We start from the raw sequence: 19,574 nt of genomic DNA on the forward strand, positions 1-19,574 counted from the left end.
ATTTATTGGTCAAAATTGACTTTGTTTAATCCTTGCATTTTGTTAGACTTCTTTTCCATTTCTTATTTCATGAAGCAGATTAAAATTGTACTTTGAATCATAGACAGGCAAGACAGCTTTGAAAGCAACAGCTTGAATTTATTTTATAATTAAAAAGAAAAACAAGCTGCACATAATAAAGGGCTGCAGTTTCATATACAATTCCTTTTTTTGTTCTACTGTGTATATGTTAATGCCCATTTTGTTTAGTATTTAAGTTCAGAATAAATTTTTTTAATGAATGCCCTTTTCTAATTAATGGAATCAACTTTACCTAAGCCAATGCTGGTGTTAATGTAGCTTAAATGTAAATTTGAGAACTCTAATAAAATATTCTCCTAAAGCTTTCAAAAACTCAAATTCAGTTATAGTGCAGGCCAAATCAAATTTCTCCTACACATTGTATTTTTATAGAGCTTTTTCCTCTCCGGCCCCAATACATGTTGTATCTTCAAGTGGCATGTAAGCTCATTGAGGACAATAAATCAGTGCCTGGGAAATAAGTGGGCGTTTAATAGATGCTTTCTGAATTGAATTCCAACATGGAAACAATTAATAATAGTTGTTATATTTTTCTTCATCATCAAAGTTATGGCACAGTTCTGCTTTCTTATTCTGGCCATTCATGCTTTTGGTTTTAGAATTTCTTACAGTCTGAAAAACAAAGTATTTATGTAATATGTTTATATAAATTATGTAAGTAATACTATGTAACTATACTATACTTATATAGCTTATAGAAATATAGTACATTTATCTAGGCAGTCTAAATATTTAGAAGGCAAAGAGTTAGATTCATTAGTTTGATATGAATTCATACCCTCCAAAGAGCCATTGCCTCAGAAATGTTCAAGATGAGTTGTTCTGCATGGCAAGGCAATTGCTTGTGTGCAGGGAGCCTTTGATAAAGGAAGACAGCTGGTAATGAAAGTGGAAGCTGTCCTGTGCAATCTTTTATTTTCAGTGTCCTGTGATGGTCAAAATACATCCATAATTAATTTTCCTATAATTCATTTATATTAAATCAACTGATTGCTTTTACTCAGTTTAAACCAAAGTGAAGATTTGCATAGGTTGACTAGTTGAAAGTTTCTGGCAGCTTTATGACATAAGTCTAATACAATTATCTTTTTTAGCAAAATATATTTGAACAGTAGAATATTTTAACTTATTATGTTCTTCAACTTGTATATTCATGAAAACAAATGCTCTGCTGTCTAGACTTTTATTATTCATTCTGGTAGTAGGAGTTAGAGACAGTTGTATAACTAAGTGTACATGCTGTTTCCTCAGAACTTTCCCTACAAAATGGAATAAATGGTACTGGTATTTGCTGCATTGCTTTCCCTTTCCAAGGAAAATTTCACGCTTTTACTTTTCACTGTTGAAGTCAGTAGAATGTGTGTGTTAATGTAGCCGTATTCAGAAGGTGATATATATGTATATATAGCTTTGCAAACCTTTAAGCTCCTTATGTTAGCCATTATTATTGTTGTTATGAAAGCAGAAATTATTATATACCTATGAGTTACTATTTTGTTTATTCTATTTCCACTACATCTCTAGCATGTCTCCTTTCTATCTGCTCACGGGGCCATCACCCTAGTTCAGACTCTCATCACCTTTCATTTGAACTATTATACTTGCCTGATAATTGGTTTCCCTGCTGCAGGTCTCTCCCTCCTCCAATATATCCTCCACACTTGACCTAAGGCACAGGTCATGTCAGTCCTCTAAAGCCTTGGCAAACTCCAGTGCTCTCTACTACTTTTAGAATCAAATACAGACTCCTCAGAAGGCATTTAAAGGCTGTTGTGATAAGGCTCCAGCCTACCTTTCTAGCCTTATTATACACATTATTTCCTTTCATATATGCTAGATTGGCTTTATTGCAATTCCTCACCCATGACACCCTATATCACATCTCATTGCCTTTGTACCAGCTTTGTCCCTTGTGGCTGGAGTGCACTCCAGCTCTGTCTTTGCTTCTTAGAGTCTTTACTTTCTGTCAAAGCTCAACTCAAGCTCTACTTCTACTCTAGGCACCTCTACATTAGGCCTTTCCTTGTCCTCCCTCCTGCTAGTGCCACTCCCCCCTCCACCTTACCTCCTGTTTATTTTGAATATACTTATTGTGTGTAGGCTTGCTCGGCTAATGGAATCCAAGCTCCTCGAGGGTAGGCGGGATTTCCTGTTTGGCTTTGTATTCCCACTTTGTGTCACATAGTAGGTACTTAATAAGTGCTTATTGCTTGATTGATGCTGAATATCACAAAATTATATGAAGAAAAAATAGGTTCTTTTTTTTCAGTCAGAAACATATATTCGGAAACTATAGGAGAGCATTATTTTCTCTTGTGTTTCCTTCTTTACCTCCTCTTTCCCCTGACCCTAGCCATCAGAACCTTACCCGGGATGACTATGTTGCAGGAAGACTCACAAGCTCCTAGAGTGCCCTCTTTCCTCTGTAATTCAAACTATGTTAATAAGGATTAGATGAGGTGGGAGTCAACAGCTCCATTCCTTGTGATGAGATGAAAGGCCTTTAAAACCCATCCTGTCACTACCGTCTAAGGTCCTTCAGTCCATACAATCTGCCCTGCTACAATACCCTGAAGTCTCAGCTATGTGCCCCTTCCTTTTACCTCCTCCTTCCCTTTCATTTTTTTTCCAGGCGGGACCAGCGAGCACTTTTATTGGCTCTGTACATGTGATCTACTGCTCTAACCTGTGAGTGCACCCTTGATACTTTCAGGACTGCATCTGTTCTGCAGCTGTACTTTCTTTTACTTATGTCTCCCCCAGTAGGATTGTGAGCTCCCTAAGAGCAAGAATGGTCTCACTTTCCAGTTTGTATTTCTTCTAACAGTTTTAGAAATGTGCTTGGAACATGGTAAACCCTTAATAAATGCTTTTTTTTTTTTTCATTCATTTTGTCCTGGGAATGCTTTGCTTTTGAAGTCTCCTATTTTTCCATAGATACAGACTGTTTGGTCAAAAATTCAAAATGATCATAACTTAATGTTAAATGGAAATAAGTGTTTATTTGAAACTGTCTAGGATTAAAATCTAACTTGGACCATAAGGAACATTTAAAATTTTCTGCTCATTTGCTCTAAGCTATCTCTTGAGTAGCTGTTGTTTTGCTTTGAATCACACTTCTTTACCTTCATGCCCTTTAAGTTAATCTTTTTAAAAATCTTAACTTTTCTGCTGTGAATTTATCACGGTAAGAGTGACCTTTTTTTAAGCATTGATATATCCATATCAGAAAAATTATTACATTGCAACTTAAAGATAAATACATATTCCAATCCGGTAGGACATTAATAGCAGGGGAGAAGGTAGGAAGTGAAGTAGGAAAAATATTATGACAAAGCTATTCTATTTAAACTATCTTGTTTGCTGTCTTGTAATAGGGTAATACTTATACCAATGAACTTTTTATTCTGTATGACTCTAGGTGCTGTAATTGTCAAAAGTAGGGTTATATAAAAAAATCTTTTTTTTTTTTTCAAAAATATCTTTATCGATAATCTTTTCTCAGCATATCATACAGGTCTCCAGCATACTCCTAGTCAGATCCCTTACGGTGTACATTCTCTGAAAATGGCTAAGTACAATAATATGTAATACAGAGCAGTGATTTAGAGTGACAATACATGCTTCCTTGCACTTCAGTAATTTTATACTTGTTAAAAGAAAGGGCAGGTATTTGCTTTATTAGTTAGTTTCAATATTATACATTGTTTTTGATCTAAGATTTATTGCCACTTAAAAATTTTTTAATTTACATAATTGTAGTGATTGTGTATATTGTCCTTTTGGTTCTGCTTTGTTTCCTCTGCATCCTTTCATGCATGTGTTTTCAATTCCTTTATGTTCTCCATATTCATTGTTCCTTGTGGTTCATTAATATTCTATAACGTTTGTAAACCACAGTTCAAACATTTCCACATTTGTTACTGGAATAGGTTGTTAGATTTTTTGCTTTTGCAAATAGCGCTGCTGTAGATATTTTCTTGCAGATTTTTCTTTTATTATTTTACTATTATTATTATGCCATGGGATGTAAACCTAATAGTGGGATAATTTGGTTAAAAAGTATGAGCAGTTTTGTAAATTTTCTTACATAAATCCAACTTTTGAAAATGGTTGGATCAGTTCACAGTTCCATTAGCAATGTTTCAGTGTGTCTTTTCCTAATAGATTCAGAATTTTACACAGGAATGGTGGTCACAAGGCTTAAAATTTAATAATTTATTCAGTGTTGACATTGGCTTTTCTTTTTTTTTAAGCAATTGGGGTTAAGTGACTACAAGCGTTTATTTATTTATTTTTGCTTTTTGGAGGGCAGTTGGGGTTAAGTGACTTGTCCAGGGTCACACGACTAGTTTTTGTGTTAAGTGTCTGAGGCCGCATTTGAACTCAGGTCCTCCTGACTCCAGGGCTGGTGCTCCATTCGCTGTACCGCCTAGCCACCCCACATTGGCTTTTCTTAATCAGTTGTATTTTAAAGCAAGTATTCCTGCTATCATTTGTGATCTAGAAGCCCTTCAGTATTAGTAGTACTACCGTGTTTTCCTGATAATAAGACACTGTCTTATTATTTTTTTGGACAGAAAAACACCAGAGGGCTTATTTTCAGGGGAGGGCTTATTTTAATGAACATTGACAGCAATTTTAATAAACAGGTAAATGTGAACAAAAAAATGTACCTTTATTCAATAAGCAAATCACTGGGGAAGAACAGGATGACGCGCTCACTGCTGCAGCTCTGATTGGATGCAGCTCGGAGCGCGGTGTGCGTTTCACGGGGGGGGGGACAGTTCATACAGAGGGTACCGTAATGTAGCGTGTAGCGCAGGGGATCACCTTCACTACAGTAGCAATCTCAATAGGGCTTATTTTCGGGGGAGGGCTTATTTTAGAGGAATCTTACACAGTAAGGGGAGGGCTTATTTTCAGGATAGGTCTTATTATCGGGGAAACACGGTAGTACTAGTAGTGTCAGTGGCAGTAACAGCACTTATTAAACCCTTGTTGCCATGAATGAACATAATGCATATAGGTAGATAAATGGCTCAGGAATCATTTCTTCTAAAAATATAATAGACTAGTAATATCTGGATGGACATACAAGAATGGAGCTTTTGTGCCAATGAAAGAAAGACAAGATGGTGCAGTGCAGAGAACCCAGGATTAACAGTGGGAAGCCCTGACTTCTTGTCCTACTGCCATGTGGGTACCAGTTATTATAAGTCTCAAATGAGAAAATTCTTTGAAAATGGTAATGTACCATAGAATACAAGGTATTCTCTTTGGACATTTTTAGAAGAATGGGGAAACAAGCAGTTAAGAGGTGCTGGTCATTTTTAAAGCTCCCAGAGATTGGTGCCAGAATTTCTATTACTTGTGCTATTTTAGGGCTAGGGCAGGCATGAACTTGAATGGGCAAAAAAATTGCATCTTTATTTGCATTAACCTTTACCTGAAATTTAATGTTTCCTTCAGTTATTTAAAAACATGATTCTAAGAAGACTTTGCCAGACTGCTAAAGCAGGGTAGGACATAGAAAAGGTAAAAAAAATCCTGGTCTGGGGAGAGAGGCAGGAATTTAGGTCTGTTTATTCATATCTTTGCATTTGATCTAGTTTATACACATACATTATGTATGCATATAATATTTTAAATAAACTTGAGTCCTCATTGTGCACATACATTCCAAATATATCTGCTTCTCCATTGTCTGACTCATTTCCTCTATTACTATTGTTCCTGTGCTGTGCATATAAGGGCCTTTAATACCATTTGGTTTCAGTCTCTGTTGCTTCTTTTGTTTATAAAAAGGCCTAGTGATTTCTTAAACTTTGCTGAAAACCTGCACTGTTTGAAGTTTCTCTTTTTCTTTTCTTAGGCTCCCTATTTTCTCTTTCTATATAATATCTGCATCAGAAATGGATACTGAAGGTTTTGGTGAACTTCTTCAGCAGGCTGAACAGCTTGCTGCTGAGACTGAGGGCATCTCTGAGCTTCCTCATGTAGAACGTAACTTACAAGAAATTCAGCAGGCAGGTGAGCGACTGCGCTCTCGCACACTGACACGTACGTCTCAGGAGACAGCTGATGTCAAGGCGTAAGTACTTTATTGTGAAAATGTGGGGCTATGTGAGTTGGGAAATAGAATACGTTTTTTTTCTCTTGCTATTTTGATATATTTTGTAAATGAAAGGGAAAAAACAAATAATCATCTTTAGAACGTAAGATAGTTTTTGAAATATGTAAAAAATCATAAAATTTTGCCTACTTTACCCGTTCAGGCTACAAGGAGATGCTGCACACAGAGATGTTCAAGGGATAGTGGAAGTAAGAGGAAAACCACTTGGTGCTATAGTATTATAGCAGTCAAATGAGGTGCTATTCATCAAGTGCTTTGCAAACCTTAAAGCATTATAGAAATACTAGCTATTACTATGATTACTATTAGCCTTATATTATGTCTTTGATTGCTGACCCAGAAATGCTTGCTGCTACAGGTTAACAAATGCAAACCATTTAGGCAAATCATGTATTCAGAGCTCAGGAAGTATACCACAAAGGACAGTGTTTTGGAGAGTACTGTTTTGAATAGCTTATGCTCAGTCAGTAGTAAGATTAATCATTAAAGCATGATGTGATCCTGATCTACTTAGAGTCAGTGACTGCAGAGGCCAAGACGGAAGGAAAGGAAAAGCATTGGAGGTACAGCTTCTCCTTAGGGATGGTAGAACAGTAAAGCTAGAGAGCCCTGAGAGGGATTAGCTGATGGAAATTGCTGACTGGCAGCTGTCCACTGTGATGATAATGTTTTACAGGTCATAGATGTATCTACATTTAAGATTCAGTGTAAGAGCAAGTAGGAAATGGTTATTGCATCTTTCTTCGTTCTTCCAACCTGAGAAAAACATTTGTGTTTGATTTAGAGAACCAGCATATGTGATATGTATTCAGTAAATCTATACCCAGTGTTAATTATTTGGACAAAACTGTAGCCACCCTAGGTAGTAGTAGTTTTTAGACTTGCTGAATGTCTTGACTCTAGAATAGAATCAGTAGGTACAAAATAGAGGTTTTTAAGATAATTCCTTCTTTTTCCTTTTTATGTTTTAAATCTCCTGTTGGCTCTGTCTACTTGTGCTTCTAGGCACATACTTTTTGTCCATTTTAAAGAGAGGCTAAAGGAGCTCTGGAAAGAACCTTACCTGAGTGCTCTAAAGCCCCCTGCGAAAAGAAGTATCAGCCTCAAACATTGTCTTCAAGATTGTTTTCTGGAGGGTACTCAGCTTATGTGTGCAGCATTATTAGTCTGGTCTGCTGGAAAATTGTTATACACTTCTTGAGCACATAGGCTATATGGCTACAGTTATAATTTCATTTTGTAAGTTCTAGAACTTAAGATCTAAAAACAGTGTTTTATTAGTAACTCATGTTCTCCTTTCCTCATCTTGTTAATTCTTTTCTTCTTTCTCTAAATTGCTTCCCTTTAGGGAAGAGTAATTAATGCATTGAAGGAATGAGAATAGGGTAGGATAGGATAGGTACATATATTAAAAATACCATAAATTGATAACAGTCTTTGTGCATTATTTTTCTGATAGGTAGAGAAATACACCATAATTTGAATAGAATGTTTTGATATAGGATGAGGCAAGAAAAGGATCAAGTTGAATGGGAAATTTTCTTTCTTCATATTGATAAGGAAAATCTATTTTTAAGATTTCAGCTTAGAGATAGAATTTAAGCTTGATATTTACTTAATTAGATATGGTAGGAATGATATTGTAGGGCTTAACTTTAAGATATAGACTAATATGTATTTGACTACTGAGTTCTCCAAAACAACCTTAAAATTTAAGCAAAAATAAAACCCCTAGCTGCCAAATTGTATTTGGGATATTCCTGAATCAACAACATAATGTAGTATTTTAATAGTTGGAAAGTTTCAGTTATTCTTTGCTGGTACTAAAGTGGTTGATTAGAGTAACAAATGAATTAAGCAAAAAGAAATTTTTTCACTTCTTAACTAAATATGTTCTTTTAGAAAAAAATGACACTAAGGATGACTAGCATGTACTTATTCCCATCTTTGCTTTCTGGTGCTAGAGTCAAAAGTTGGTATGTTGGGGGCGGCTAGGTGGTGCCGTGAGTAAGAGCGCCAGTCCCAGAGTCGGGAGGACCCAGGATCGGTTCTGGCCACAGATATTTAACACCCACACAAAAAAAACTGGCCAAGTAACCTTGGGTAAGTTACTTAACCCCAACTGCTTAAAAAAAAAAAAGTTGGTATGTTAGAGGCTACATTGTGTGCTAGGCTTTAGGAGGGAGACCCAAAAATAAATAAATAAATAGGAAGTATGACTGAATGAAAGAGCACCAGATTAGATGTTGAGAGACCTGGATTCTGGTCTGCTCATCCTCAGTCCTGGATCCAGCATAGTCTTCCTTCTCTGAGCCACTTAATATTCCTGAAGGAAGTTAAAAATTTATGTTCAATCTGCAGTTAATTCATGTCATCTAATCTCAACTGGACCCTTACCACTGTTGGGCAATTTAAAAAATTCATTGCTGCTTGATTCATTTATTATATTTCTCACATCTGTTGTTACACACTTCTTCTCAGTACTTAAGCTATCATGCATTCTCACACTCTCCCCCTCTCAGCAGATGACCCCACCTTCTACTTTACTGAGAATGATTGAGGCCATCTGTTGTCAATTCCCTTATCTTCACTCTCTCAGTCATCAGAATGCCTCCATCTTCATCCATCCTCTCCTCCTTTTCTCTAGTCTCCAAGGGTAAACTCAGTCTCTTTGCCAAGCCTTACTCTTCTGCTTGTGGTCTCGATCCTATCTCTCATTCCTTGTAGCACTTGCTCTATTGATTATTTGTTCCTGTTTTCTCTCAATTTCTACCTGTCTGCTTGGTCTTTTTTTGCTTTTAAGAAGTGCGCTTGTGTTTCTCCTATTTGAAAACCTTTCCTATACACATCATTGTAATGTAATGCCAAAAGAAAGGCAACTTCCCAGGTTCAAAATACCAGCATAGGTGCTCTCTATTTTATTCAGTGACCAACCAAGAACAGAGAAGATTAAAACATGACATCATTCCAAATACAGCATTTACTAAGTGTGATTAAATAATCTCCAAGGACTACCCCACCCCAGGACCTTCCAATCATTCAATCAATTACAAAGTCTCTGTTCTAAATACTTCTCCACCCCTAGGCTATACCTTAATTAAGTCCACCACAAAGCCCCTCTTCTCCAATGGAGATTAGTTTCCAAACATAAGTAAACTACATTCATTTGTTCAACCACAGAACACAAAAAGGTCAAAAGTTCCCCACCCTTGGATCACAATTGAATCTACCCCAGAGTTACATCAAGTTTAAACACAGCACTTAATACCCAAATGGAGCTCTTTTCTTCATCTTGACACGAGGCAAGTTCTCAGCAATCTTAGTTCCTGGGGAGACAAGGCTTAGCAAGGCCATAAGATACATTGCCAGTCCCTTCATGAATTCATCCTCTGTCTGTAGAACAGTCCTAGAACCCCTGAACACATTAGCAAAGCCCTCTCCCAGGATTTCTGTAAACATACAACAAGAAAATCCTTCTTCAGGGCTTCTGAACCAACAGAAAGGCTCCCAGACCCCTGCAACAACAGCACTGTCCTTCACCAGTGGACAGTATTCACTCTGTCTGCAGGACAGTCTCCAGACCCCTGCAACAACAGTACTGTCCCTCACCAGTGGACAGTATTCACTCTCTGTCTGCAGGACAGTCTCAGGGCTTCTTAGCGAACAGCCAGGTTCCAGGACTTCTTCAACAAAAGGACTGTCTTTCACCAGTGGACAAATCTGGCAAAACAACATCAAAACAGACAGACAAAGTACCAGCAAAACAGCCATGTCTCCTCAGTCCTTGGCAGCTCAGGGGGGCAGGTCTCAAAAGTCCAGGGCAATTCAAAGCGGCCACCAGCAATTCTCTTAGTCTCTCTCTCTCCACGAGGTGCTGCTTCCAAAAAGATCTTCCGCCTCTCTCTAGTGTCTCTCCAAATCTACATCACCAGCTCCTCCCAGTTCAGGACTTTCTTTTCACATCAACAAGCCCATCCCACAGGTGGGATTAACAAACTCTGGGTTTTAACACAATCAGTTTGAAAACCAAGCCAATACAGGGGAATCTTTAATTGCCATTACTATCACAATCATCCATTTAACTTCTTGTCCTACAGCTACTTTCCCATTCACTGCTAAATTCCTAGAAAGAGTAGTTTACAGATGCTTCCTCCCCTTCTTGTGCATGCCTCCATCTCCTGCAGTACGGCTTCTGACTATCATTTCATAAATAAGAATAATGACAGTAAGAATAATAGCTAGCATTCATATAGCATCTGCTTTGTATCAAGCACCATGCAAAGCACTGTGCAAATATTATCTCATTTGATCTTCACAACAACCTTGGAAAGTAGGTTCTGTTACCCACATTTTGCTGGTGAGGAAACTGAAGCAAAATAGTTAAATGACTTCCCCAGGATCACATAGCTAGTAAGATCCTGAGGTTAGATTTGAAGTCAGGCCTTTCTTACTCCAGGCCTGGCCCTGTACTGGGCCACAGCTGCCTCTACTGAAACTGCTTTCTAAGTTGAAATTGAATTAAAACTGTTTTCTAAGTTGGTTGACTTTTTCTCAAACCTCATATTCCTCGAGCTTTCTCTAATATTTTATGCAAGCAAGCAGGCAGGCAACAAGCATTTAAGTACGTAATATGTGCCAGGTATTCTGAGTTCTGGGGACACATAAAAAAGCAAAACAAAAACCCCAAACTAGGCCCTCCTCAAGGAGTTTACCTTCTAAAAGGGAACTAGAAGGTCAGGGGTGGGATGGGGTGGGGTGAGGTGGGATATAGAATAAGAGGTACCTGTAAATATATTCCATCACATTTATATACCATAACATGTTCAACCATCCCCTAATTGATTGGCACCCTCTCATATTCCTTTTCTTTGTCACCTCAAAAAGATCTGTAAATACAAGTACAGCCTTAGAGTTTGTTTTGTTTAGTATTAATCCCTCCTTTCATCTACATTGTCTAATTCTCCCTTCCCTTCCTATTGCCCTGTTGAGTGAAATGTATTTCTGTACCCAATCCTGTGGGTGAATATGTTTGAATGTATATGTATTCTTCCCTTTTTTTGCCAGTTCAAATGAGAGCAGTGTTCCAGTGCCAGCGACTCCACCCCACCCCTTCTTCGTATAGCTGTCTACTTCCGAACCTTGACTATATGAGATAATTTCCCCTGACTTTCCTTTTCCTTCCACCCTGTGTATTCTTCTTCCCATCTCTTTCCTTTCTTCTGTTAATATCATCAAGAACTAACAGAAGCACTCCCAGGCCTTCTGTATAATTAGAATCCCTCTACCCTGATGAAGATAGGGTTCAGAGGAGACACGTATCATTTCCATTTATTGGAATGTAAGCAGTTCATCCTTGTTTAGTCCCTTACGATTGTTCATAATCACTTTTTTATAATTCTCTATTCAAACTTCAGAGTTTCTATTCAATTCTGGTCTTTTTATCTGTTATGCTTGAGAATTCTCTATTTCATTAAAGGTTTATTTTTCATGTTGTAGTATTGCAATCAGTTTTGCCAGTAAGTTATTCTTGCTTGCAAGCCTATATCCTTTGCCTTCTGGAATATTATATCCCACGCTCTCTATTCCTTTATTATGGTGTGTGCTTCTGACTGTGGTTCCTTGGTACTTGAATTCTTTCTTTCTGACTACTTGTAGTATTTTTTTCTTTGTCCTGGAAGCTCTGAGTTTTGGCTATAATATTCTCAGGAACCTTCATTTTTGGGTTTGTCTCCAGAGGTGAATAGGAGATTCTTTCTGTTTCTACTTTACCTTCTGGTTCTAAGAGATCTGGCAAGTTTTCTTCTAAAATTTCTTGAAATATGATATCCGGGATTGTTTTTTGGGAGGGTTATAGCATTCTATTAATCCAGTGATTCTTATATTTTTTTCTCCTTGATCTGTTTTCCAGGTCATTTGTTTTTACTATAAGATAGCTTACATTTTCTTCTATTTTTTCCCAGTCTTTTGACTTTGTTTTAATAATTCTTGTTGTCTCATGAAATTATTGGTTTCTCTTGGTCCATTTTAATTTTCAGGGAGTTTCTTGCGTGGCAAGATTTTGTACCTACTCTGCCAAGCTGTTAATTGTCTTTCTAATTCTTATTTCCATAGCTCTCATTTCTTTTCCATTTTTCCTCTATTGCTCTCATTTCATTCATAAAAAAAAAACCCAAAATAAAACATTTTTACTCTTTAAAAAAAAAAGAATCCTCTTTCTTTGTCTGTTCCAGGAATTCTAATTGAGTTTGTGCCCAAGCTCTAGTTTTCTTGGAGGCTTGCTTATAGATGTTTTGGAGTTACACTTTTCTTCTAGGTTTATGTCTTGAGTATCCCTGGCACCATAATAGCCTCTTGTGGTGAGATTCTTTTTTTGTTTTCTCATTCTTCCAGACTATTTCCTCACTTTGAAGTTTATATTTGAGTACAATTCTGCGTGATTTCGGAGGGAAGGTCTGGGCTGATCCTTTTGCTGCTTTCATATTTCTTTAAGCATTGAGTGTTATGTTATTCTGAGGTCTCAGGAACAGCACATTAAGGGGACCTACAAGCTTTCAGTACTTCCAACGAGATCTGATCCAGGGCAGTGTGATTGCAGGCTTCCTGGTCTGAGCTCTGCAAGTTTTTGACCTCGGCTTGGTTCTGAACAACAGTAGAAGTACTGCTTGGCTACTCTGTGCCAGGTGGAAAGTTCTGCTGATTCATAGTGACAGAGCTGCAGTCTCCCTTTTGGGCTGGGATTCTTTCCCTGCTTGTTAGTCTGCAAGCATCAGATTGTACTAGAAGTTGGAATTGAGACCCGTCTCTGTTCCTGGGGTTGGAGTCACACTGCAGCCATTATCTACTCGAGAACACCACCCGTGGGAACAAGTATCCTTCTGCAGCCCACCCTGAATCTGTGACCCTGATGCTCTAGTATGGGTCTGGCACATCCCCTTGCCCTGGCACTGAAGTGCTTTGTATGTGGCTCCTCTAGACAGACCCAGTCCAGGGTCTATAGATTATGTCACTATGCTGACCTGGGCTGCAAAAATGACTCGTTGCTAATCTAATTTAATTAAATATATTTATATATTTGTGTCTAATAGTAGCCATCTCTAGGGGGGAGGGAAGAAAAAAGAAAGAAATTTTCATAACTTTATTATATGTTTAAGTGGAATAGTAAATTGTACATAATAGATTTGTAGTTTCATGTGTAACCTTTTTATTTATTATACTAATTTATGGAAATGCTTGTTTTATCCCACAAATTAAAAACAAAATAAATTCAAAAATTTTTAAATGACTCACTTACTTTTTCTTGGACTTTCCCACCAGATTTCAGTCTGGTGTGTTTTTTAGATTTATTTGGAGGAGTTTTGGGAAGGAACTCCCTGTACTGCTTCTTGCTAGTTGATCTTGGTTCTGTCCCTTATCTCTGTCTTTTAAAATCTCCTTCCTTGAAGGTTTAATTGAGTTACTACATCCTTTATGAATCTCTTACAAATCCCCTACATCTCCACGTGTACATTTGTTTCCTTCCTCTGATTTTCCTAAAATACTTTGTCTGGATTTCTCCTTTTTCTTACCCTGATTGACCTTGTGTCATACTCACCTGTGCATCTGTTATACCTGCTTTGGCAGAATGGGAGCTCCTTGAGGCTAGGTACTGATACATCCCTCAGTCTTTGTGCCACCAGAATCTATCACAGCACCTTGCACATAATCAGTACTTAATAAATGTTTGTTAAATTGGCCTGACTCTGCCACTAACCAGTGGTGTGACTTTAGTCAAACTGTTTTGCCTCTTGGGATCTTTTTGTTTCCTCACCTCTAGATGGTTGGACTGGATGAAGTTTAAGATCTCTTTCCAGCCCTTAAAAAACTGTTATTCTAAACCTCTGCCCTCAAACTACTTATTGGTTTGTTGGAGGCAAGACTTTGGTCTTTGAAACAGCTAGAGAACAATACCCAAAGATGTATTACCAGGTGCTGAATTTTGGAGTACTACCTATGAGTAGTAAAAACTAATCCTTCCCCAAATCATTGTGGATTGGAGATAAATGCTGTCTCACTGGAAACTGACAAAGAAACTAAATTAAAACAGAAATGGTGATGATGACTATGCCAGTGTTTGTGAAGAAACAGTGACCTGGAAATGGGACTCCCGTAGAGGGAATCTTTGGTTAAATGTTGATGCTTTGAATGTTAGGGATGGATTTTAGATTAAGACAAAATGGAAAGCATAGATGAGAGGGATTGGGGTAAACATTGAAAATAGGATCATATAGAAAAAGGAAGAGAATTATGAGAGCAGAAACTAAGGGGAACAGAACAAGTTAGCATATATTCACAGTAGGTGACAAGATAGTTCTGGGAGTTTCACTGGGCACTGGTGGAATTGGGGTTTAGGTGTCTTCAAAGAAAATGATTTTGATCAGAATTCAAGAGGATATATCAGGAAAAAGACCTTGCTTCACCTGGGGGTAAAGGAAGCTAAGAATAACTCTGACATTTGCCTAGGAGGTGGAAATAGAGTAAATTAATAAGAAACGACATTAACCCTAAAGAATTGGGGCTAGAGGAAGAATCTATGGATTGGGAGGGAGGGGTAAAATAGGGTGTCTGAATAAGATGAGTCATTGCTTTGAATGTATTCCAAGCTAATTGAAGAGTGTGAGGCTATCTAATTGTAACTTACCTAATAGATGTATCATTTGTATTCTGAGATTTCATTTTACTTTAGGGGAAAAAAACCCAGCAGCATGTATTTACTGTGCTGTAGTAGAAGTTGTAGGAGAAGGTTGTCATAAAAGAAGGGAAAAAGGAAGAATTTTGAATCTTTGAAAAATTTGAATTTAGTTCTTTGGAGGAACAGTCTCTCCTCTATACCACTGTATATTGGAACTAGGAAATGATCTACAGTAAATATGGTATGAACCTGCTTTGGAGAATTTTCTGCTTTTTGTTGTTTATTTTTTGAGGGGTTTCTGTGTGTGTGTCATTTTTTATCTCAAGCGTATAGGAATTCAATGAAGGAAAAGATCAACAATTTGTAAAGACTTCACAAAGGAGGTGAGACTTGAGCTGTGCTGTGAAGGGCAAGAAAGAACTTATTAAAATCTCTAATGGGGATGACTCTTCTAGGGGCTGTATTTGCTAGCAAGTTATTAGAGCCTGGTGCCATTGAGACCAGGTTGGGAGTTCCATATGAGCTAGTTAGTGTTTATCTGTTCCACAGACTATAGACTGTAGACTTTCTCCTTAATCCTTAGCTGCCAACTATCATATAAGTTTTCCACAGGAAGAACTAAGAAGAGTTTATGAGTGGATTGGCACAAACTCATCACTAAACAATTCAAAATACATCCCCTGCTGGTGGTGCCTTAGTTATGCTATTTTTGTATAGGAAAGAAAGCACATTACTAAATTATTTAAATACACAAAGTTCCTGTCCTTTAATTTCAAACTATGAGTCAGTGACAGCTGGAATCAGACTCCAGATCTCATAATGTCTAATTCAGTGGAATGTGCATTAATCCTGGGCTTTAGACTAAAGGGCAACAAAATTCAGGTCCATTACAAGGAACAATGTTGGTTCCAAACTTTAAGGTAAAAATTAAGTGAAAGGTCATGAGGCAGAATGGCTAGAGAACTGGCCTTAAAACAAGGAAAACCTGGATTCAGGGTCTGCCTCTAATACATACAAGCTATGTGTCTTTGGGCAAGTCACTTAAACTCTCAGTGCTCTAAAACACTCATAAGACAGTAAGTTGCAGAGAAAGTTCTGATCTTCATTGGCAGAAGAAGTTTCCTCACCAAGAAGTTCCTTTGCCAGTAAAATCAGAGATCTAGTCCCTAACCCCCAGTGAATAGTTCTCATTTACATAGTGATTTAGGATTTGCAAAGCACTTTGCATATGTTGTTTTCTTTGATCCTTACAACTTGTGAAGGAGGTGCTATTATTATCCCTTTTTATGAGATCTGTAATATTTATCATATTTACAGATGAGGAAACTGAGACTCAGGTTAAATGCATTCCTCAGGATCATGAAGCTAGTAAGTGTCCAAGAAGGGATTCAAATTTTGGGGGGTATGACTGTTATGGCAAAACAATATAACAATAATATATACATATTCATAAATTTGGGGCAGCTAGGTGATACAGTGGATAGAGTGCTGGGCTTCGAATCAGGAAGACTAATCTTCCTGAATTCAAATCTGGCCTCAAAGACTTACTAGCAGTGTGACCCTAGGCAAGTCACTTAATCTAACTTTTTGTCCCAGTTTCATCAGCTATAGAATGAGTTGGGGAAGGAAACGGCAAACCACTCCAGTATCTCTGCCAAGAAAACCCCAAATGGGGTTACAAAGTGTCAGATATGACTAATCTACCCAAAAAAAACCCCGTAATATAATAAAAACAATCTAGACATTTATAAGAAGACAAGAATAGTTCATGTATATATGAAGTCTTCAATATAGAAAAATATCTTCACATTCATAATGCAGTGATCCAATTTTTTTCCTCTCATTTTTGTCTTCTACTCTTTCTCTCTTCCTTCCCCTACAAAAAATCAGGTCAGTTCTTCTCGGGTCTAGAGGGCTTGACATATCTCACATCTCACAGAGATTGGAGAGTTTGAGTGCTGCAACTACATTTGAACCTCTTGAGCCTGTGAAAGATACAGATATTCAGGTAAGAATAGTCTGACTTAATTGAAATGAAAATAAAATCCTTGGCAAATATTTGATCATCTGTTTTAGAACAATTGGCATTTGACCAGCTATTCAAAAAAGCAGTATTATTATTGTTTTTCTGCTTCCTGATCAAGTGAAACATCTGACAAAAAAAAATCCCTTTTAGTTAAGAGTATGGTGGTGGTGGTGGTGAGGGATAGACTTGGATATATTTAGTTACTTTTAGGGATTTTTGCAAGACTAAATTGTGGAAAACAAGCAATTTCCATCTTAGCTTGAACGTTTTCATTTCTTTACATTTCCTTTTTTTTTTTTGACTTCCGTCCAAAGGATAGCAGTCATGACTGCAAGATCATCTTTCAGACTAGTCATGCTTTGTCTGGTGGAACTGAAGTGGTGTTATGTTCCTTTTCATGTTGTTGGTTCTCAGTTGGCAAAGTTTAAAAAAATTTGACTATGACTTATTAAAATCTTTGTTGATATTTTTTCCCCTCAAACTTAACAAACATCTGTAGATATGAACGTTTCAACATAAAAAAGATCACAAAACAGGAGAGTAGACATACTTGTGAACCTCTTACATAGTAGTTTTTTTAAGGTATACATATTATATTTAGCACAATAAATGTAAAACTGCTTGGCTTGTTACCTTCTGAACTTTGCTCTCTTCTACATATTTAGATGTTTCATTGACATTTTAGTGCTACTTCTATTGACTAAATTCCTTCCCTACCTTCTCGCTAATACAAGCCTTCTCTTATAGCAAATAAGTATAGTTGAACAAAACAAATCAACGACATAATGAATAGGTCTGAAAATGTGTGTCTCATTTTGTACCTTTGGTCCATCATGTCTCTGACAAGAGTGGGGAAAAAATGCTTCATCATCATTCAGTATTCTGAATTCATAATTGGTCATTACATTAATCAGAGGTCTTAAACCTTTGAAGGATATTTTCATTTACATTATCCTAGACATTGTATAAATTATTCTCCTGGTTCTGTTGACTCAGTGTTAGTTCGTTCAAGTCTTCTGAAGTTTTTTTTAAAGCAATTGGGGTTAAGTAACTTGCTCAAGGTTACACGACCAGTTATTTCTGGGTGTGGTGCTAAGTATCTGAGCCCGGATTTGATCCCCAGGTCATCTCGACACTGGGGCTGGGGCTCTTACTCGCTAAGCCACCTGGCCACCCCCTGAAGTTTTTTTGAATCTGGTCCTTTAGTAATGTCTTGCAACATAATAATGTTTCGTTGCTTTTTTTTGCCATAATTTTGAACAGTTTCACCAATTGATGGGAAATCACATTGTTTCTGGTTCTTTGGTACTTCTTGATTTCTAAGGAGTGTTTTTATTGCCTTTGTATTCAGCACAGGGAAATAATGTGAAAGAATTCTTCGGCACTAATGTGTTGTTGGTGGAGTTGTGAACTGAACCAACCATTCTGGAGAGCAATTTGGAACTATTCCCAAAGGGCCCACTTCTAGGTCCATATTCTAAAGAGATTGTACAAATGGGAAAAGGACCCACATGTACAAAAATATTTATAGCAGCTCTTTTTGTGGTAGCCAAGAATTGAAAATTGAGGGGAAGCCCATCAGTTCAGGAATGGTTGAACAAATTGTATCATATGAATGTGATAGAATACTGTTGTGCTATAAGAAATGATGAATAGGCATTCTTCAGAAAAGCCTTTTCAGGCTTATATGAACTGATGCTGAGTGAAGTGAGCAGAATCAGAACAACATCATACATAGTACCAGCCACATTGTGTGATGACTAACTTTGCTAGACTTAGCTCTTCTCAGCAGTGCAAGGATCTAAGACAACTCCAGAAGACTCATGATGGAAAATGCTATCCATGTCCAGAGAAAACTTTGGATTCTGAATGCAGATGGAAGCATACTATTTGCTCTCTTTTTTGTTGCTGTTTTGTTTCTTATGGTTCCTCCAACTGGTTCTAATTCTTTACAACATGACTAATGTGAAAATATGTTTAATAAGAATTTATATGTAGAGCCTATATTAGATTGTATGCCGTCTTGGGGAAGGAAGAGAGGAGGGAGGGGGAGAAAATTTAAAACTCAAAATCTTGTGGAAGTGAATGTTGAAAACTAAAGATAAATTAATTTTTAAAAAAGAAAAAGAATGCATCAGTAAAATTTAATGAACTGTGCTAACACACAGTTGTGTGTCTCTTTACTATAATAATCAGGAAAAAGATAGTAAGAGTGTTAAGAAAGGTATGTCTCCTATTAGTTTCAAGGGCCTTCAAATACTGTATTTGCATTTGAATTCTTCCTTGGGAGAGATGGAAGTGATCTTTATTGTCATTTTGACCAGTAATATACCTTTCAGCTAGCTTTGAGACATGTGTCTTGGGGACTTAAAGAGAAGGGTTCTATACATTGAGTTCTTCCTCTTCCATTGTTCTGATTTTGCTTTAATTATGGTCTTTCCCCAAACCAGAACAATCTTATCTAGTCAACTTAGTATTCCAATTCCATTATATTAATTTTCACTTCTAACTCAGAAACTTTACACACTAATTTTTAGTTTGATTGTAGAGGTGGAAAATATGTCTTTTTCTAAAAAAAATATAACAAAAACTCATATATATATTGTGCCTTAGAACTTGTAATGTTCTTTTCTCTTAACATTTCAGTGAAGTAGGTAATCTGT

The 19,574-nt window shown here is 37.1% G+C and overlaps 1 protein-coding gene across 2 annotated transcripts in view; it reads left to right on the plus strand.

Annotated features, from left to right (window-relative positions):
• The window catches only part of NUP93 (nucleoporin 93), a 130,901-nt gene that overhangs the window by 13,331 nt on the left and 97,996 nt on the right, over positions 1–19,574 (plus strand). The window contains exons 2-3 of one of the 2 annotated variants that reach the window (XM_069107771.1): positions 5,957–6,175; positions 16,776–16,893. In XM_069107771.1, coding sequence (XP_068963872.1) covers positions 5,997–6,175; positions 16,776–16,893 — 297 coding nt within the window. In that variant the 5' untranslated portion in view covers positions 5,957–5,996. The remainder of the gene's footprint in view (positions 1–5,956; positions 6,176–16,775; positions 16,894–19,574) is intronic. The other variant, XM_069107772.1, reaches the window with a different exon arrangement.

Source organism: Petaurus breviceps, unplaced genomic scaffold (assembly GCF_028583685.1).
Source record: "Petaurus breviceps papuanus isolate PSGF00001 unplaced genomic scaffold, PetGlider_PUasm1.0 90281, whole genome shotgun sequence".
Classification (NCBI taxonomy): Eukaryota; Metazoa; Chordata; class Mammalia; order Diprotodontia; family Petauridae; genus Petaurus; species Petaurus breviceps.